A 19,564-nucleotide genomic window follows, 5' to 3' on the forward strand; every position below is an offset into this window, starting at 1 on the left:
TTAAGGTCATTCTTTTGAAATGCTTTTTTCCTGTTTATAAATCAAGTTATTATATTTTTTTAATTCAAAATAAGCAAAAACTCAGGTAAATTTTTATATTCATTATGTCAAATTCTCTAATAATATATAAACATGTATCTTTTTTTTTTTATGTCGATTTATAATTAAATGTTAATACTTTAAAAATACGATATATGATTATAAGTGATTGAAAAGCTTACATAATAAATAGCAAATATTTACATCATGGTGCAAGATCACAATTATCATGTTTCATTAAAAAAAATAATATATTCTTAATCCTTTGATCCAAAGGCTCAATACAACACATGTGGCTCGGAAGAATCATTGCGTCCTCCTGTTCCTTGTACAGCCCAAGTTCAAATCCTCACATAAATATGAACTATACGAACACAGGATCGTTTTAATTGTATGCCTATCTTGCCAGTCCCTAAATTCATAGATCAAAATTTAGACTTCTTCATGATCAAGTACCTGACAAAAAAAGAAATCATCATTCTACCGATCATCAGGTAAATAAATATATTTTTCGCTTTTATACATATAATTATATATAACGTTAAAAATTTAAATAACTAACCCAAAAGCATTGGATCATTGTACTGAAATTTCAGAAGAAATGCAGACTTTTGAGTCTGCTCCGCCGCTGATAACACTGTCACTTCTCCACCAATCAGCACATAGCACCTAAGTCAAATAAACAATGATTTTCAAGAATACCTTTGACTCATTTCGGAGCGAAAGAAAGAAAATATAGTGATATCTGTATACCTTGTCACTATGTGATTCAATGATAGAAAGTGGCCACTGCGAGGAAAAAAGAGAAATATTAAGAGGTTAAGGTATGTGCACAAGAGCTAACGACAAAACTAAAAAATCACAGTAAAATGATGGCACATTACCGCGGTTCTCAAATCCCATAACATAACTTTTCCATCATAAGATGCAGAAAGTAAATGAAACCAAGAACTATCATGCCATTTGCAGGCTGAAATCCAAGAAGTATGAGAAGCAAACTGAAAACTGGAGCAGAAGTGCCTACAAAAAGAGAAAATTGTCAATTGAGGTATTAACACATTCACTTGATGATTAAGTTAAACAAAGATTGGACTCATTTAATAGACCTGGCTTACGAGGATCCCAAATCTAAGAACAGGATCAGAACCACCAGCAGCTATCATAGCAGATCCTTCTCCACCAACATCAAACAACACTTCGCAGACACAACACATTGAGAGTGACATTACAGAACAACATTTATGTAGTGATTTAATAAATTATAAGAAATGTTAATATCATGTTGTTTTGAGACATTGTCAAGATAGGAAGTACAGAGAAGAAATTATTAGCGTGCCTGGAATGGTTCCACAGCCAAGAAAAAAAGGAAGACAATTAAATAAATGGAATGAGCTTGGAAGATAATTCAGCAAGAAAATCATGAAGTTTGGTATAAAGACAAGCGTCAAACGTCACAAGTTGGCATGCTTACTATACTGAACGAGTCTTTCCCAGTCTCAACGTCCCATTTCCTGGCGGAATGATCCCAGGATGCAGAATAGATTATGTCTCGCTGTGGCCAAACCACAGAAGAAACATGCTGTGTGTGGCCTACAAGGGTAGATACAGACTCCCCCTAAAATGCAAGAGTATTGCGAGCAACAAATTGATCAAGTGACAAATAAAAGTTCAAAATTATACAATAAATGAGAAACAATATTCAAGAGAAGGAAATACAGTTATATACTCTACAAGATTTCTTGAGTTCACATATCTCACAAGTATAATGTCAAAAAAATAAAATTTTAGCATTAAAGAAAGTGAAGTCATTTAATTCTTTTGATAATAGCTTTACAAACACCGCCCCACCAAGCCCCAACTCCCCCCCCCCCAAAAAAAAAAGCATGAAAGTTTCGAGTACAAAATCAACCCCGTGATATAAAGTCACTAGGAATTGTACTTTTTCTTTCTATATTTTACTATCTAAAAAAAAAACAGGAACTATAAGTTCCTTTCCACAGTTATTATTAACCAGCGACATACTGACCTCTAACTGTGACTCCTCAACTTGATCTTTCACTTTCTCTTCTTAATAGACACATCACCTTCTGCGTCAAAGTCAGTTTGCCACAGCTTGATGGTAGAATCCCAAGAACCAGAACAAATCTAAATATACGTGAAAACAGAAGCAACAAGACTAACATCAGAAATCTAAACTTTACATCTTAAATTATCTATGAAATTCGAAGAGAAAGAAGGAAAATTAAGAAATATAGAGAAGAACCATTTCTCCAGAAGTTTGTGCGGCAACACTCTTCACAGTATCTTTATGACCACTCAAGATTTTGAAGGCACTAATCTTCCTAGGATGCTCAATGGCCTTATCTAGATTGAGCTTTTGAACAAAGAAAAAAACATAACAAAGACTCAAAATAAAAAATCAATTGCAAATTGATACTAATTTTACCCTATTCCTTACTGTTCGATCATTTGAAGCAGTTGCTAAGGTACAAGTTCCTGCACCTAAATACGGTACATATATTGATAAATGGGAGCAATATAAAAATAATATTAGAAATTATGATATGGAACATTAGGACTTCACAATAATAATAGAAAGACAAACACCCCCACAAGCAACAAGCTTTCCCTACTATCAACATAGAAACATTCATTCCACAGCTTCAGATATATGTGATTACATCGTCAATTTAAAAATTACAAATCAGATGTAGATTAAAAACGAGAAATTTGAACAGTTGCTATGGATTAATCATTTAGCAGGACCAGACAACTCGCACCAAATTAGGGATTGAACAACACTGATATTTGCTAACTTCAAGTGCTTTATCCTTTTCACTTTCTCTTCCTTTGTTTTCTCCTCCTTAGGAAGCAGTTTTAATCCTCGTCCTTGTAATTCTTTCTTTCTATTAAAATTCTTTCATTACTAGAATATTAGCACCTTTCAACTAAAAAAAGGGAAACAATGCTAACAGAGGTAAGAGATATTAGTATGCATGTTAGAGTAAAAAAATAACTCGTCTTTGTTACCTTTGTGATTGATGATGCTAACAGAAGTGATTGCATCAGTGTGCCCCTCCAATATATGTGTACATAATCCAGCACCTTCCCATACCCTTAGAAAAAATTTGCATAATAACATTAAAAAAATTCTGCAAACACGTAAGAGATATAACATAAAATCTCAAAAAAAGCCATTAAATGACTAGTGTAAGATAACAAACAAATTATCGAAAATCGTTACCTCCCTAAACCATCATAACATCCCGTCAAAAAGAACCTGCAGCAACAATCTCATAACTGTTAAACTCCTTAGCAAAGACAGCCTGATCCAAAATTGATATACTTGCTAGACTAGACCAAGGAATTTGGTATTTTATCCAATGCACAATATCAACTGCCCAAAAAAGCTGGCTCTACACGTACTGCCATGCATTCTACCAAAAGCAACACATGTAATGGACCATCCAATAGAAGGATAAGGCCATGTCCTATGATCATCCCCATAAATCATAAGTGAAACCTCACACAATTGGTCGTCTAATGATGATCAGATGATGAATCTACATATGATTATATATATATATAATATAAGAAATTACTATACTTTGTCAATTATCAATGTTAACAAAACTGAATATGATCATGCCAACATTGTAAATTTCAAATTAAATGAGGCTAACCAACTTTCCGCGGAAGCTTAATCCAACTAGACTAGCTCAGCCAAATCTCCATTAACCGATATTTGTATAGTTAACAGAAACCCAAAGTCGACCGTTACACAGTTAATCATGACGACTGCAGGCAATTCAATATTACATGCCACCTAGTTTAACGTTTGCAAGCTTACCGAGAAGAAGAACCATCAATTGCGCTAACCCAGTCATCATGTAAAGAAGGGTCTTCCTCCTTACGTGGGGCCACTTGTGTGTATTCAATTTCCAATATCTTTTCCTGCATTTCATCATTTACAAACATTAGATATGACTCCAAAATAATGGGCAATAGAATCATAGATACCAAAAATGTCAGGTAAAGAATCTTTCAGCAAAGACCATTTCATTGTGCTGCAATTCTTTTCTTTTATAGAAGGAGTAAAAGAAAATATAAAAGAAGAGAATAGTTAACTGGAGAATCTGAAAGACTTCAGTTGACCACAGTCCACTAGTTCTAATCATAGCTTCAGTTATTAAACAACAAATCCCTCTATACAACTCTTCCATTAACCAAAGGCAAAACAGAAAATCAGCAAATGTAGGATAATGAGATACTTACCACTGAAATTCCCTTGACGACCAAAAACTCCTCGAGTGACATCCGAACCAACTCGCCATCGATCAAAATGTCAAAAGGTTCCGGTTTATAATCAGGAGCACCTGCCCATAATTGACAGTTACATCAAAAAGTTACCCGGAAACACGAGAGGGTAAAATTTAAATATGCAGGGGAAAGACGCAAACTTAAAAGTAACGAAGTCTCCTTCAAACTAGACCAGGACAACAATTTTTCATTGAGAAAAACAGAATGTAAAACGGCCAAAACATCAATTTAATAATTGCACTGGAAGTTTGAGTGGACAAGGAATGCAGATAGTGAGATACCAGCGGCTTCAAGAAGACTATTGATGACGGAGGAGAGACCAAATCTAGTCAGGTTGGCGGGGATGGAAATGACACTGCTTGAGACTTGAGAGGCGGTTTTAACTTAGTAACGAACCGCACCTGGATCTTCCTCGACGTTCCTTCAGCTTCTTCACCCATGTCAACGTCCATCCCGTAACCTCGACGGAGATGGAAATAGAACAGACGACCAGTAAGTAAGTATCAACGGAAGTGTACCTCATCTGCAAGCTAAGCCACCAAATTCGAGATAGCAAAGAGGTTTATCGCCGTTTGATAGGGAGAGTAGGGTTTATGGAGCCGACTGCCGGCTTGACCCGTAAACCACCCGACCAGAAATCATTTAAAATGAAATCTATACTCATGCAAATCTCTAGTTATACTTTAAAACAGAGAAAAAAAATTTGCATAATTTTTTAAAAAGCATCATCTATCTAAAATTTAATATTAAATTTATAATTTTTAATAGTATTCTTTGTTTTAAGTTATTCAAAGCATTGAAAAATGATGTTATAATGCATATATAATTTCAGTTTGATTTAATATTTAACTTGTGATCCTGAAAAGTATGATTATTGTTGATGCATTTTTTCTTGATTTACTTAAAATACCATGAATTATCCCTACCGGAGGGGAAAAAGGGCAAAAGACTATGTAGTTCATATGCACTCTTTCAGGCCACAACATATACCCCCCCCCAAAAAAAAAGAACCCTAGAGCCTAGAGGCAAGGAAAAATCCCAAAAAATATTTTTAAATTTCAAAATCATAAATTATGATTACTATAAAAATATATTGTTATTTGTTTTTTCAATTGTAATCAATTACTATTAAAGTTTTAATATAGTAAACATTTAGAATTTCAAAATTCAATATGTATTTTTTTGAGATTTTTAGAAGCAATTAATAGGGCTAATAGTCCATTTGAGATTAGAAAATTTGTTGCATCTTGTTGTGTGTATTCAAGTACATAATGCTTGCAGATTTTCTGAAGCATATGTGCAAATTTATATATCAAAGAAATGCCCCAAGAAAGATGAATATATGAACATATAACTTCATAAAATTTGACATCTTCATGCCTCAAGAGGAAAACAAAAAACAAAAAAAATCACATTAACACTTTTCCCATGTTTTTCTGCTATAACATAGCCAAAAATATCTGATTCCAGGTATCTGGAACTCCAGGCAAACACCAATGTATGCAATCTGCGTTTCGTGGGTCTTTTTTTTGCTCATCAGTAAGCAATTTGCCACCAGTTTCGTGTAGACTGAGGAGTGACCATCAATTCCTATACTGATATTTGTGTTATATTGATCACATTTACTGGAACTTTCATCTTCACCACTTTGGCCACCACGCTCATCATTTTCTTGTTGGAACCACTTCCCCAGTACTTCTTCTTCCTCACTGGCCTTGTTTCATTGAAACATTTCACCCCATCTTTGTTTCCCCAGTCTGCGCTTCTGAAACATCCATCAAAACAATGGCTCATTTGTATTGTTATTGCATGGTTTTGTTGCCTGTGTTTGGTTCACTTCTATCTAGCCCTCTATGTATTTGAAAACAACCTTCTATGTATTTGAAAACAAACTGCTATAAGGATTATTTGTAAGTGAGGATGGTTTTGGACATTTGAAGTATCCAAATCAAAGCTGTTGAAGAAAGATTTTGTTATTTGAGGGGGATCATCCTCTAGAGTGCAGTTCAGCTAAAAATAAAATGTAGAGAAACAGACGCACAAAGATAATTTCCATTTATGGGGGATCCTTATTGAGAAAAATGGCAAGGGGGCCCTTTTCATCTCTCCCTTCACTTTAGGCAAAATGCACTGCAACCGGTTTGAAAGAGAATTGCTTTGGTTGTTTGTAAAAGCATGGTTTTGGTTAAAACATCAAAATCAAAGTAGTTGAATAAAGATTTTTATCTTAAAAAAATGTGCGAAAGAACTGAATTTCCTAAACTGCACTACATTTAAAGTATTCAAAAAAAGATAAATATGAAAAGGCAAGTCTTACTTCTGTGATACCTATTATTTAAAGTGGGACTAACATTTTCTGTCTATTTTTTCTTTATCTCAATCGGCATGCACTTTTAGTAGAGAGAAAGCAAAACGCGCACACATTGTGTGAAGTATTCGAGAACAAACTATTGTAAATATTATAGATGAGAGGACTTAGACTCGACCAAAGTAGTCAAATCAAAGTTGTTGAAGAAAGATTTTCTTATTTAAGGGAAGACTTACTCATTTGGATCTTAAAGCGTACTTCACCTAAAACATAGAGAATTAGACACAAAATAGTGAACTTCACATATATGAAATCTACATTGCCAAAAACAGGGCTTCCTCTTTCGTATTTAACTCTCTTCATTTCAAACAAAATCCAATTCAATGATTAAGAAAATGGCTTTAATTGTTTGTTACTCGATGGTTTTGGTTAAAGTCTCCAGAATCAAAATTGTTGAATAAAAATTATTACATTACAGAGCAGAAAGATGATGTATTTCCTATAGTGCGCTTCACCTAAACTATGAAGAGAGATAGATATAAAAAAAAGTAGGCTTTACTTTTATGACATCTCATTACCAGAAGTATGGCCCGCCTACTTATGTTTATCTCTCTTTACTTTTAGGCAAATGCAACATACACTTTAGCAGATCCAAGTTAGAGAGATTACCTAGTATGCGTAGGAGATATGGTTGTAAAGAAAACCCGGGTTTTATTTGGGTTGATATTTGAGTCAACCCAGTTGGCCCATGTCTTCAAACCTAACTTGTAAGCAACTGGTGTATCGAATTCTTCACTCCCTTCTTCGCCATTTGAAAATGAACCCCATCTGCAATTACACCATTCCCAACTTTCACCACACTGGAACAAACTCTCCATCAAAACTCGTCATAATTAAACAGCAGAAACTCAACAACACATTCTCCTAAACAAGTGATATCCATGCATATACTGATCCAAATTATTCCAGAGATGACAAGTCTAGTCTGATATGAGATCACAGTAGCCTTAAATTGTGTTCTGCCAACTTCCGAATGAGTAAGTATTGAGTAGGGAGAGAACTTACAGTGCTTGAACCCTGAGACCAGTCATCCACCATATGTATGTATTGAAAACAAGTATATCCACTCCAGTCCAGTTCTTGGCACGTTCAGAGATTTCATCGACTTTTATTATCCTCTCCTTTGGATTAGTTTTTATATGTATATCAGTGTTGGATTCCACAAGGAATGGCGCCCAATAGAACTCTATTGTTGCATTATAATCCTACACATCACAAAATATGATATCATTCTGGGTTTTCCACATGAGTAGCTTCATTTCACGTTCATACCATCATTAAGTTGTATATTTCAAAACTGACATGATTCAAAATCACAAATCTCTGCGTTCTTTATACTAAACCAAGCAAAAAATCCTTTTTAATTATGTACCTTGGCTTTGAAGACTGAATGAATACGCGCTCCTTTCATAGACTTTCGCTTTTCAGGTATGACCCACTCAACCAAACACACAAAAGATTCCCACTGATTTCTCTGCAATGAGTCCCCTATAAACATCAGCCTCTTCCCTCTAATTTTCTTCAGTGCCAGGTATGGATCAAACCTACCATATATTGTCATTGTAAATGTGAATCATATCAGTTCAAATAACATAGGGCCAATTATCATGAAAAGTGAAGCGAATTCTTACTTAGGCAAGGTACAATCTTCTGGCTGCCACTCCCAGTGACGATAATCAGAGTCTTCCCTTCCATTCTTTACACAAGAAAACTGTCTATCTACATATGGACAGCTTCTGTCTGTGTATAAAGGCTTTATGGAACGGTTAAACACCCATTTTCCATTGGCAACATTGCACTCCTCTGGATCAAAGTCGAACCTGTCATCGACCAGCGAGCCAATTCCTCCTTCCTCTGTTTTCTTATCACCTGCTCATCAACAACAATATCAGAAACTGTCACATCAGAACCCAATAGCTCAGTGGGAAAAAAAAAACAGAGAGTAGGAAAAGTTCCATGAAGCAAACTTACTGGATTTTAGTTTGTTGCTCCTCCTAGGACAGAATTTGAACTTGAAGAAGGAGGATGAAGAGGAAGAGAGAAAGCTGAGTCTCTCCGCATAGAGAACAATAAAGAAGAAAAGAACACAAATTGAAGTGATAATGACGGGGAGAGGCAGCTTGATTCTGGGAGGCTTCATTATGGCTGAAGGAAACATGGGGTTTGAGGGAAGGAAACAAGCCTAAAGGTGTAGGAGACAGAGAAGAAGAAGAAGAGGTGCACAGCACAACAGAATGATGAAGACATTGAAGAGGAGTTTAGGGAGGAAGTGTTATATGGGGTTTTGAGTAGAAGTGAAGTTAAAGCATAGTATGCTTTGTTATGAATAAACAAGTGGGTATAGCATAGTGGAGGTTAAGGATTAAGTTACAAGGCTTACATCCACAACAAGAAGACCCCAATTGAATATAACGAGGTATTCTTCTAAATTTGCACAAGTTAAATTTTTGTTTCTTCCAAGTAATTTAAGGCTGCATTTTCCACTTCCGTTTGATGAATTTATAATTTTGCAGAATTTTTTAGGCTTCTATGAAAAAAAATTGAATCTGACTTTCTAACCATGATGATTTGTTGCTTTTCTTACCCATTGGCTGTGAAGGTGTATTAGTTGAAGGCATGACACCCCTTGCTGTCTCTTGTGAGTTCAAGCATAATGGCAAACCAGATCTGTTTATTGTTCACAGCAAGAAACGGACAGTTGTTTGTCAAGATCATAAATAGTAGTTTTTTCCATGCTGTCATCTCTCTCTCTCTCTGTCTAGCCTTTGGCATGTGTTCTTGGTGAACTTTGAGAAAAGGTATCTGCTTGCAGTAGGTTTAGTTTTTTGTTTATGTTTGGTGAACTTTGAAAAATGGTATCTATCTGTAGTAGGTGTCTTCTTGCAAGATATATTTATTTGGGTGCGAAAACTATAAATTGGGGATTTGATTTTGTGACTTCAGCTTAATTTCTCGTGGGGTGAAATTTAGTGTTATTTTTTTTTTCATTTGGTAAATTAATGTTTAAGAAAGTTGTCTGTATGCAAACAAGATTTGACCAATTCAAATGCCTTGCTACTCAAGGACACTTCATGATATTCATATACGTACCGGGAATCCAATCAATTCGATTTGAATCCCTTCAAAAGATCATAATTAAGCAAGTTTTTAATGTAAATCATATAAAGTAGATTAAGTAACTATGATTAAAAGTTTAAATTTAAATTTTTTTTAACCTTGCAGTTGAGGCTTTACTTTTACTATATTTTCTAAAATTAAAAAATTGATAGAGAAAACTTAAATTTTAAATAATTTTACATTTTCAATTTCAATTCCAGCTGATTCTAATGTTATGGATTATAAATAATTGTCAAATTTGATTTCCTCTGTGTATCATGTGCTTAGATTGTATTATGATCTACAACGTCAGATAAGAATTTTCACTCAATGATTTACTTTTCAATTAAGTCAAGATTAAAACGTAACTAAGATGGGAAAAATTGATAGGCGAATGTCTAGTGAAGAAGTAGCAATGCGGCAATATGCACTGACCTTAACGCATTCATGTGTGAAATTTTTAACACTGAAAGCTACCTTAGTCACATATATTTAAATCTTGATAAGGACATAACAACTCTAAATATGTACAATTAATTGTTGTTAAATAATTTGACCATATAACCAAAAATTCATCTTAGTTGGCCATGTCCTAAACGGCCAAAAAAAAAAGTTGGCCATGTCCTAGAATTACTTGCAACAACCAAAGTATGATCTCAAATTATTGCCAATAAAGATCCTAAGTTCGACACAATATGAAAACCCAACCATAAATATTACTCTTTCAGTTCTTAATATAAAACCTATTTAACTAACTTGATTAGATCAAAAAAATCAGATAAGTTAGTTAATTATAAGAAATATGACATATTTTTTTTAAAATACTATAATCATCTTTCTTAATATCCTCCCTTCTTCACTTACTTAATTATGGTTAAAGGAATATCATAGGGGTAATTTAAAAAAATTGATAAATATGATAAATAGGTCTTATATTTAGGACCAAAATTAATTTAACAATTAGGTCCTATATTAAAGACCGAAGGAGTAATAATCATCAAGCAATATCAAATTCCCGGGATGACTGCAACAATAATGAAGTTGATTGATTATTTGTCCTGTTGCTTGAATAATGGATTTAACCTAATGCCATTACATCAACTTGCTATTTCTAGTTGTGGGTTACAAATTAGTTCCCTCTTTAAGTTCCTTTGCTTTCACTTCTGTCCAATCATAAGTAAATTAAGGGTAATAGTATGATGAGTTTCCTTTTTCGTTTTGATTTTTAAATCATCTTCTTTCAAACTGATTGCCAAGAGATAGTTGCGATCCTTTTCTTGCCTTCAGGAAAAATATAAAAAAAAAATTGATAAAAATAATAGTTTGAAATTCTAGATCTAAATTTTCTCGTGTATTGAGTCTATAACACACTTCAGATTTAGATTTGGTGGAAGTGCATTATAAATGCCCATTTCTCCTCTTTTTTTTTTTTAATAATCTTAATTAGCACATCACACCCATGATTTCTTATTTTCCACCTCTCTTATTTAATGATTAAAGAGTAAGTGCATCTGGTGTACCAAATCCAGTTTTGTCCATCGATACCTTCACCCCTCAATTTTAATTAGAGTGAAGTAGAATACTAGTTGAGATTGTAAAATCTATTAAAATAATACCACTTCAAGGTGCTTCTAATATACAAGTTAGTTGAGACTAGATTTGATCATAAATATAAAATATCAATTTACTTTATCTTTTATCTTTTTTTCAAAATATCCCTATTAATTATAAGAAGTTTCCACTAAGAAATAATTTTAATTATCTAATGGATGTGATTGAAGATGATAGTTTAGGAAGATAAACATACATTTGTGACAAATATCCAACTTAATTAACTTTTTTAATATTATTAAATTAGCTATATAGCTTTTATATTAAGAGTCAGAGATTATATTACTCCTTCAGTCCTTAATATAGGACCTAGTTGTTAAGTTAACCTTGGTCTTAAATATAAGACCTATTTCTTGTATTTATCAATTTTTTCTAAATTACCCTATGGATACTCGCTCAATCATAATTAAGTAAGTGAGGGAGGAAAAATATTAAGAAAGATGATTATGGTGTTTTAAGAAAAACATATCACGTTTTTTATAATTAACTAACTTACCTAACTTTCTTAATCTAATTAAATAAGTTAAATAGATCATATATTAAGGATTGGATGAGTAATTTGTGACAAATTTTTATCACTCATTACTCATCATACAACAAAGTTATAGTCAATGGCATGAGCATGAATTTTTTTAATTGTATAGGAAAAATTAAGGAATGATGCGGCAGATTTAACTTCTACTTTATGCAAATTCATGGATATATATGTATTTTTTTATAAGCATGAGTATCCTTCTGTCAGAGATAATATTGCTCAATGTATTGTCGGTTACTAAATGTAGATATTTTTTCTTACAGAAATTTAAACTTTAATTCATTACGTTGTAAAGCCTAACTCTTTCTACTAGACTCAGCGGTTATAAGTCAATTTATGAATATATTTTTGTTAATTAGAATTTTAAATATTAAAAGAACTCTTGAATCCATTTGTAGGGTCAAGGAGCAGATTGGCTTGACCATGGAATTAACTTCTCAACAAACCATCAGGCACCAAATTTATATGCAGATCTCTCTTATTCACAACATTCCCAGACTTGCATGCCAACTTGTCTGATTGTTTTCCCTGTTTAGTTTCGTCTTCTCCCCAAAATGCCCCTACTTTGTCATTCTATTCACTTCCCAAACCACATCCTCTGTTTCAAATTTCTTCATTATCTACGCGACTCGGGCATGGTAGGTAGATTTAGCTATCAAGAAATTCGTTGAGAGTCGAGACGACGAAGTCCGTGGCTGCACCGCTGAAGCCGGAAATAGGTCGTCGGCTTCCGTTTACGATAAGAACAATGAGTTTCAGTTCATTGGCAAATCGCGATCGCGTGGCGTAGCAGCAAAGCCTAAATGCCTGCAGGAAATCTGCTCCGGAGCTCTGTGATTTCATCAAGGTGAGACTAATTCAGCTTCTAGTTTCTTAACTGAAGTATGACTATAGGGCCTCTAGTGGATAGGTAAGATTGAGGGATTGGAAATAGAGCTTTGAATCAAAATGCAGTGAAAAGAATAATCACAGAAAATGGCCTCAATGACGCACATAAAAGAGCTTTTATGTAGAGACTTCAAAGAATAATCACGTAGTCAGTTTTCTGAAGGATTAACGAGTTATATATATATGGGCATGTTTGGAACACCTTATAAGCATGATTTACGAAACACGAGGCAAGTATATAAGAGAAATTTTATCTTGGCTTACATAAAACGTACTTATAAAAATTTTTTACCGAAACAAGTATGTGAAAGAAATTTTGTTTCGGCTTACATAAAATGTGTTTATAAGAGATTTTTACCGCAATCGTGCCCATGGAGACCTAAAGAGTAATCACGTAGTCAGTTATCCGCGAATTGTACTCATGCCTCAAACAATGAACTCCCTACACACATTGCCGCGGATGCAGATTAAAAGGAGGATCCAACTCAAAATTTCCCACCTGTCACTGTCACAATTAGTATTCCCACTTCTTTTCAAAACAGAAAGAAACCTGTTTTATTTTGGAGCCTATTCTGTTTATTTTTCAATAAACCTAAAAAACTCAACATGGGTTTAGACCGAATCTATCAAGTTATGGACTTAACTGAATCCAACAATATGTCAAATAAACCAGTGCATCAAAGTAGGTAAAGGTGAAAAAAAAAAAAAAACGTATATTGGGGTTCACTCTCTGTTTTGCTTGTTCGTTTGTGGCCAACCTGCTTTTGCGTGTTTACCGTAGAGAGCTTGGATGATAGCTACTGGGAAGTTGGAATCTCCATCATGTACAATGCCCTTGAACCCCACAAAGCAATGCTTCGAAGTATTGATTCGAAAAATGAAAAAAAAAAAACATATAAATTAAAATTGAATTAAATAATGCTAAAGCTTTATGAAATAGGAAGGAATTGTTCCCCCCCCCCCTACGTCATAGTTGTATGATCAGATCCCCAATTATTTACGTTCATTTCCAGAACAAATTGTCCAACCACTCCTAAAAGAGTAGGCAAACCCCATGTACATTTACAAAAACACAAAACAAATCCAAATGAAATGCTAAAATGAATACGTAGGCACATAGTTTTAATTTACAGATTAACTGCATGTGAAATTGAAGATATACACAAGGAGGACTGATTTTGTCTGACTCGTGATCATGACAAAACAAAACAAAAATCTGGACCTGTACTACTCGGATCAATCATCTTCAAAAAGACCTCAAAAGAATCTGAATTCAAATCCCAATTAAAATTAATTACAAAAAAGGAAAAAAAAATCAATTTAATTGTGAATCTTTCTTCGGCGACACCTTGAAGGTAGAGAGCATCCAGGATGCAATGGTTGAGCGTGGAGTAATGGTGACTGAGTTCTCTTACAACCAATCAAATAATATCCAGTTTTCTTGCACAGATCTTCGCCTACATCCGAAGCCTCAACTTGCTGGTTCATATTTGAAAGCAATATGGTGGGAATTAGAACAAAGAAAATGAACAAGGTCGTCTTCTTCATGGTAAATATGTATGATCTCTGTTTTTGACTTGTTAGTGATTGAGGAATGTTAAGGAATTAACGGTGGTTGGCTTGCAATTTATATCAAACATGCCTTGCAGTTCAGCCGCTGAAAATATAACTTATTCTTAGTAAGTTGCTATCTTTGGTTTTCTATATGGATACATCGCCCATTTTCATCTGTGACTAAATCTATATTGTTCTATTTAATTCATGTTCCCTACTTAATCTATTTACAATTTTAATTCTTCTTTGCAAAACATTTTCTTAAAATATTACTTCTGGTCCTAATTATAAGACTTTGTTTGTAGTTTATGAACGAGGTCTGATAAATAGAACGAAAGGTAATACTATCTTTATGTTTTGCAGTATATTTCGTTGGGTACTTGGCATTAACAATTTTGATTTCTTTGAAAGTGAGGTTATAGATCTCGAAGAGTCAAAGACTAAAACGCTAAGTGACAATATATCTTTAATTTTACGGCCGAATCAAACAAGTGAAGGTGTGGCTAACTGCAGTTGATAGAGTCACCATGATGATTCCTCAACCAATCATTTGGGAGTTTTTTTTATGGCTACTTTGTTTGTTTGTGTTGTGCTTAAAGTGTTGTTGTTCGTCTGCCACAACTACATGCAAATACGATGCAATGAACCCATTTGGGACAGTGTTTGCAAGTGAGAGTTGGAATTTCTTATGGTTATAACTGCAAGTTTACTGTATGATATCCAAAAGTCCAGACAGACAGAGAAAGACACATGGGAGACAGAGAGGACAGATAAGTGATAACCAATGAGGCCCTTTATAGTTACGCCCTGAATTTACCTTTTTACCTGCCATTTCCCTTCCATTCATCTCCAGTTCAAATGATTAGTTGATTAATTGGCTATGTCTACAATAATTTTCAATCACAATTAACTGCATATTGTGCATTAAGGGAAAAATGAAACAAGTATTAAAAAAAAGAAAAAGAAAAGAAGAAGCAAACTACATGCATTAAAGCATCCTCAAATGCTTGTTGAAGGTATATTATAGTAGTTGTTGGTTGGGGAGCCTTTAAAAAGGAAGAATGCTATGCATAGCCATTCCAAAACTACATATATCTTAGGGTTGGATATAATATCCTAACCCAAAACTACAAGATTCAAATTTATAGATCCTTTCACTTTGTTATATATTCATTATGAAGTCTCACTTTATTTGATGTGAGATTCTCCATCTCAACTCAAATTTACTCTTACTTGAAGTAAACAACCTAATGTGGTAATATTAGAAGGGATAGTGAGTGGAGTAAATGGGGACTTGTGCATAGCCTTTTAATGGTTTGCTTAGATGATAAACACGTGTCAATTGTTCCAAAGCAACAGCACCACCTTCATCCTCACTCTCTGTCTCATGCAATCAGATAGTTCCCCCACTGGTTCCACAGATTGGGCCACTCCTTTACGCCGTAATCATTTGTCATCGCACCACCATTCCGATTTGTTTTTCTAGTGAGTAAAAAGAGAGGAGAGATATTATAGATAATCTTTTTTTATTTAAAAATAGCTTAATATTACAACTCAATTACAATGGTCACCACAATGAATATAAAGGGATTAAAATTAAACTACAGAAATTCTAGTTGGAGTATTAACAAGTCTTGAAAAATTTTTTTATAAGATTAGGGAGTGTTTGACAACCTCTAAACTATAGTTTCAGAAGTACTTTTCCACAAAACGAGACAAACTCCTCCACGTATTTACTTTATAAACCGTAAAAACGCTTCTAAAAGCATAGTTTAGTTTTTATCTAAACACTTCTAAATGAAATCAAACACGCAAGAAACTGCGAATGAAGGGAGGAAGGAGGAGTAGGAGTGTGATGTGGGGATGAGGTAAGAAAATGGCAGAAGAATTGAAACCTCAGGAGGGTGTCAGATGGGAGGAATCCAATAGAGCAATAATAATCAAAGGCATGCAAATCCCAAATCCCAAATACCAACACCTTCTCCATAATGGATCCTCCTTCCGATGAATGAACAAGAACCAACCAAAGCTTCAAAATCCATCCCAGTTCATCCCCCCTTCAAGCCTCCAACCCCTTCCCACACTTGTTTTCAGCTTCACCACTCATTTCGTCCTCCTTCCAAATTCTCTCTCTCTTCCCTCACTTCACGACAAATCTCACCGATCCATTTCCCTCACACCGGTTTTCCCTATTGGCTCTCTCCTCTTTCTCTAACCGAACACCGCTCTCACTTCTCTCTCCCTCCCCCCAAATGATTCTTCTTCCACCATTACGCCTCCTCCGCCAGAATTACTTTCCCTCTAAGCAAACCTCCCAAATTCCGCATTCATTCTTCTCCCTAGCAGATCCCACATTGAAGCAAATCTTCTTCTTCTTCGTCGTTGGTGCTGTGACTAGATGACTGATGCAAATGCTGCTTCCTTCGAGGCGTTTCTTCGAGAATGGATGGTGCGGCAGAAGGATTTGCTCGACGAGCTGCTCTCTGCTCAGCGACACCGCGATGAACTGCACGACGATGATCGCAGAGAGTTGATTTCTCGGGTGCTTTCCCACTACGAGCAGTACTACCAAGAGAAATCCAGAATCGCGAACCGCGACATCCTCCTCGCTTTCTCTCCCTCGTGGTTCAGCTCTCTGGAACGATCCTTTCTCTGGATCGCGGGATTCAAGCCGGGGATGGTGATTCAGCTCGCGAATCAGGTTTTGGATGATCTGTCGGAAGAACAGAGGGAGAGAATGAGTGAGCTCAACCAGGAGACGAAGTCAGAAGAACGAGCGCTTAACGATGAGTTAGCGAAGATTCAGGAAAGCGTCGGAGCATCGCCGCTGGTGGAGGCGGCGAGAAGCCACGGGCGATCGTGTTTGAGTGAGTCGTATAGAACAGAGGAGGGTGGCGGTGAAGTACCAGAGACGCTGAAGATTGCATTGGAGAATTTGGTGGTGAATGCAGACACATTAAGGATGAACACAGCGTTGAAGGCGATGAAGATATTGAAGCCGTATCAGGCTGTGAATGTGCTGGTGGCTGTGGCTGAGCTTCACATCAGGATTAGAACGTGGGGCCTGGAAAAAGACGCTCATCAGGGTGGTGCAGGTCGGTAGGCAGGGAAATGTGATTTACTACCACTTCACTGGAATCTCAATGGCTTTTCATTTCTGCAAATTTGCTTTTTTTTTACTCTGACCAAATCATGTCAGTTGATTTGATTCGCTCTGAAACTAAATTTCTTTTTTTGACACTGTTTTGAAGTCAGAGTCTCCCACCTTCATCGGCATTATGCATATATAGTATTCTACGGTCGAATGTATATATTTTTTGGCCACCTACGGCTGAATGTATTTACTAGTACCTCTGGCCTCGTTATCTCTGTAAACAAAATTTTATAATTAGAATCGGTGATAGTATTTAGTATTGTATTGATGATTTTAAAGTTGTCGTAATGTAGTCTTTTGTATATACACTACAGGGTACCCTGCATTTAGAATTTTATTCTCATATTGTAATATGACATAGTGTTTTGGGTATCTTCACCGACATCTTGTTTCTTCTATTGGCTTACCTGGTGCATTTTTATTTTTATCACTAAGGATACATTAATTTTTCATATAACCGTGATTTTTTTTTAAATTTGTTATTTCAATTAAGACATTTATAATTATAATGTTTTCCTTCTCATCTCCTTCTAAAATTTAACCCCAACCAGACTTAATAATTTGTTGATTTAAACATCATACTCGTGTTTAGACAATCTTAGATAACTTGCATCATTTATAAGCAGTGTGGCTTTTTATACCATTATATACGTAAATGCTATTAATTTATGTTACATCTGACATTGTCAGGAGCTGTTTGTCTATCATTCCAAATTATGGTTTGGGAAAGGAGTCAGCCCTCAAATGAGAAGTCATTGTTTGGGGCGAAACCATTAGTTTTGGCTTCCAAAACCATGATTTCGGCTTAAGCAGGTCTCAGTCGCTTCTGGTTGAAATTGTTTGATGGTTGGTGGTGTGGGCCCACACCATATGACATAACAGCCTCAATTATTCTTCCTTTCTTTCACTTCTCTCAATTATTTAGCCTTCGCTCCTTCGCTATACTTTGTGTTTACAACCCTTTTTTTTTTGTATGGTTATTCAATTTTGTAAAAAAAAATTATGGGCTTTTATGTTTAAAATCTTTACGCTTAAAAAAAAAATTTATTGGCAAAATAAATCATTTTACACAAAATATGTTTAATTATTTTATAAATACATATACACATTTATTATTTATTATTTACATTATTTATGTCTTATTTATTATGTTGGCAAAATATATATTAGTAACAAATCTATGACTTTAATTAAACATATATTATAAAATATATCTTTTATGTAATCATTATTTAAACTTACGTCTTTTTTAGTAATTCTACATATAAAAAATCACTTCTGATAATAACTATCCAAACACTCTCTCTTTATCAGAATCATTTTTTCACAAAATCTATTTTTTACAAAATCTATTCTCTCAAAAAGCTATTCTCCATAAGATATTCTCGAAACTATAGTTTGAGTTTATCCAAACATCCCTGGGTTGGCATGCTTCATTTGGTTATTGATTGTAGACAATGATAGAGTTAGAATGGGAAAGCAACAGGAATCGGCTTTTAACGGTTATGGGATGTCTGTGTGTAAGCTATCTAACTTCTATTTTTAGCTGAAGATGACCTAACTGGAAAGCCACTTATCCACGGCTAGCAAAAATAAAATCCCCCCACCCAAAAAAAAAAAAAAAAGTCTTAACTTTTTTGTTTTTTTTTTTTTACATTTGTTTCTTAGTCCAAACCAAAATACTAATTAGATAACTAATTTTAAAATATTAAAAAATTAATTAAATTAATTATTTGTCATAAATCTGTGCCAATATTCATAAACTATCATATTTAATTATGTAAATTATTAGAATTATTTTTTAGTATAAACCTATTGCAATTAATAGGAATATTTTGGGAATAAATGAGTGACAAAATGTCAAGATTTAGAAAAGAAGTGCTTTGAATAATCACATAGGAAGCAAACCAAACACTTCAACAGAAAAGCCCCTACGTCTTCTTGCCTCTATATTCAATGGAAACATACAACAAAAAAATGTGGGGATTGACTCTGCATC

General features: G+C 34.6%; 1 protein-coding gene, 1 long non-coding RNA gene and 2 pseudogenes across 2 annotated transcripts; 2 read left to right on the forward strand and 2 right to left on the reverse strand.

Moving 5' to 3' along the window:
• Nucleotides 1–460: 460 nt before the first annotated feature.
• On the reverse strand, nucleotides 461–4,902 carry LOC114742523 (ribosome biogenesis protein WDR12 homolog; annotated as a pseudogene).
• Nucleotides 4,903–5,786: 884 nt separating this feature from the next.
• LOC114742521 (protein trichome birefringence-like 3) lies at nucleotides 5,787–8,982 on the reverse strand (annotated as a pseudogene).
• Nucleotides 8,983–12,481: 3,499 nt separating this feature from the next.
• LOC114742524 (uncharacterized) lies at nucleotides 12,482–15,955 on the forward strand. Its single transcript, XR_003739884.1, has 3 exons — nucleotides 12,482–12,816; nucleotides 14,307–14,536; nucleotides 14,823–15,955. It is a non-coding gene; the product is annotated as an uncharacterized LOC114742524 (long non-coding RNA).
• An 854-nt stretch (nucleotides 15,956–16,809) lies between these two features.
• LOC114742525 (protein DOG1-like 4) lies at nucleotides 16,810–17,514 on the forward strand. The gene has a single exon (XM_028930762.1). The coding sequence runs from the start codon at nucleotides 16,810–16,812 to the stop codon at nucleotides 17,512–17,514; it is 705 nt and encodes a 234-aa protein (XP_028786595.1).
• Nucleotides 17,515–19,564: the final 2,050 nt, after the last annotated feature.

Source organism: Neltuma alba, unplaced genomic scaffold, assembly GCF_004799145.2.
Source record: "Neltuma alba isolate B1F8T4 unplaced genomic scaffold, ASM479914v2 tig00003793_pilon, whole genome shotgun sequence".
NCBI lineage: Eukaryota > Viridiplantae > Streptophyta > Magnoliopsida > Fabales > Fabaceae > Neltuma > Neltuma alba.

Excerpts from the sequence above, each read along its gene's own strand:
- LOC114742525 (XM_028930762.1), top strand. The coding sequence starts at position 16,810 with ATGACTGATGCAAATGCTGCTTCCTTCGAGGCGTTTCTTCGAGAATGG.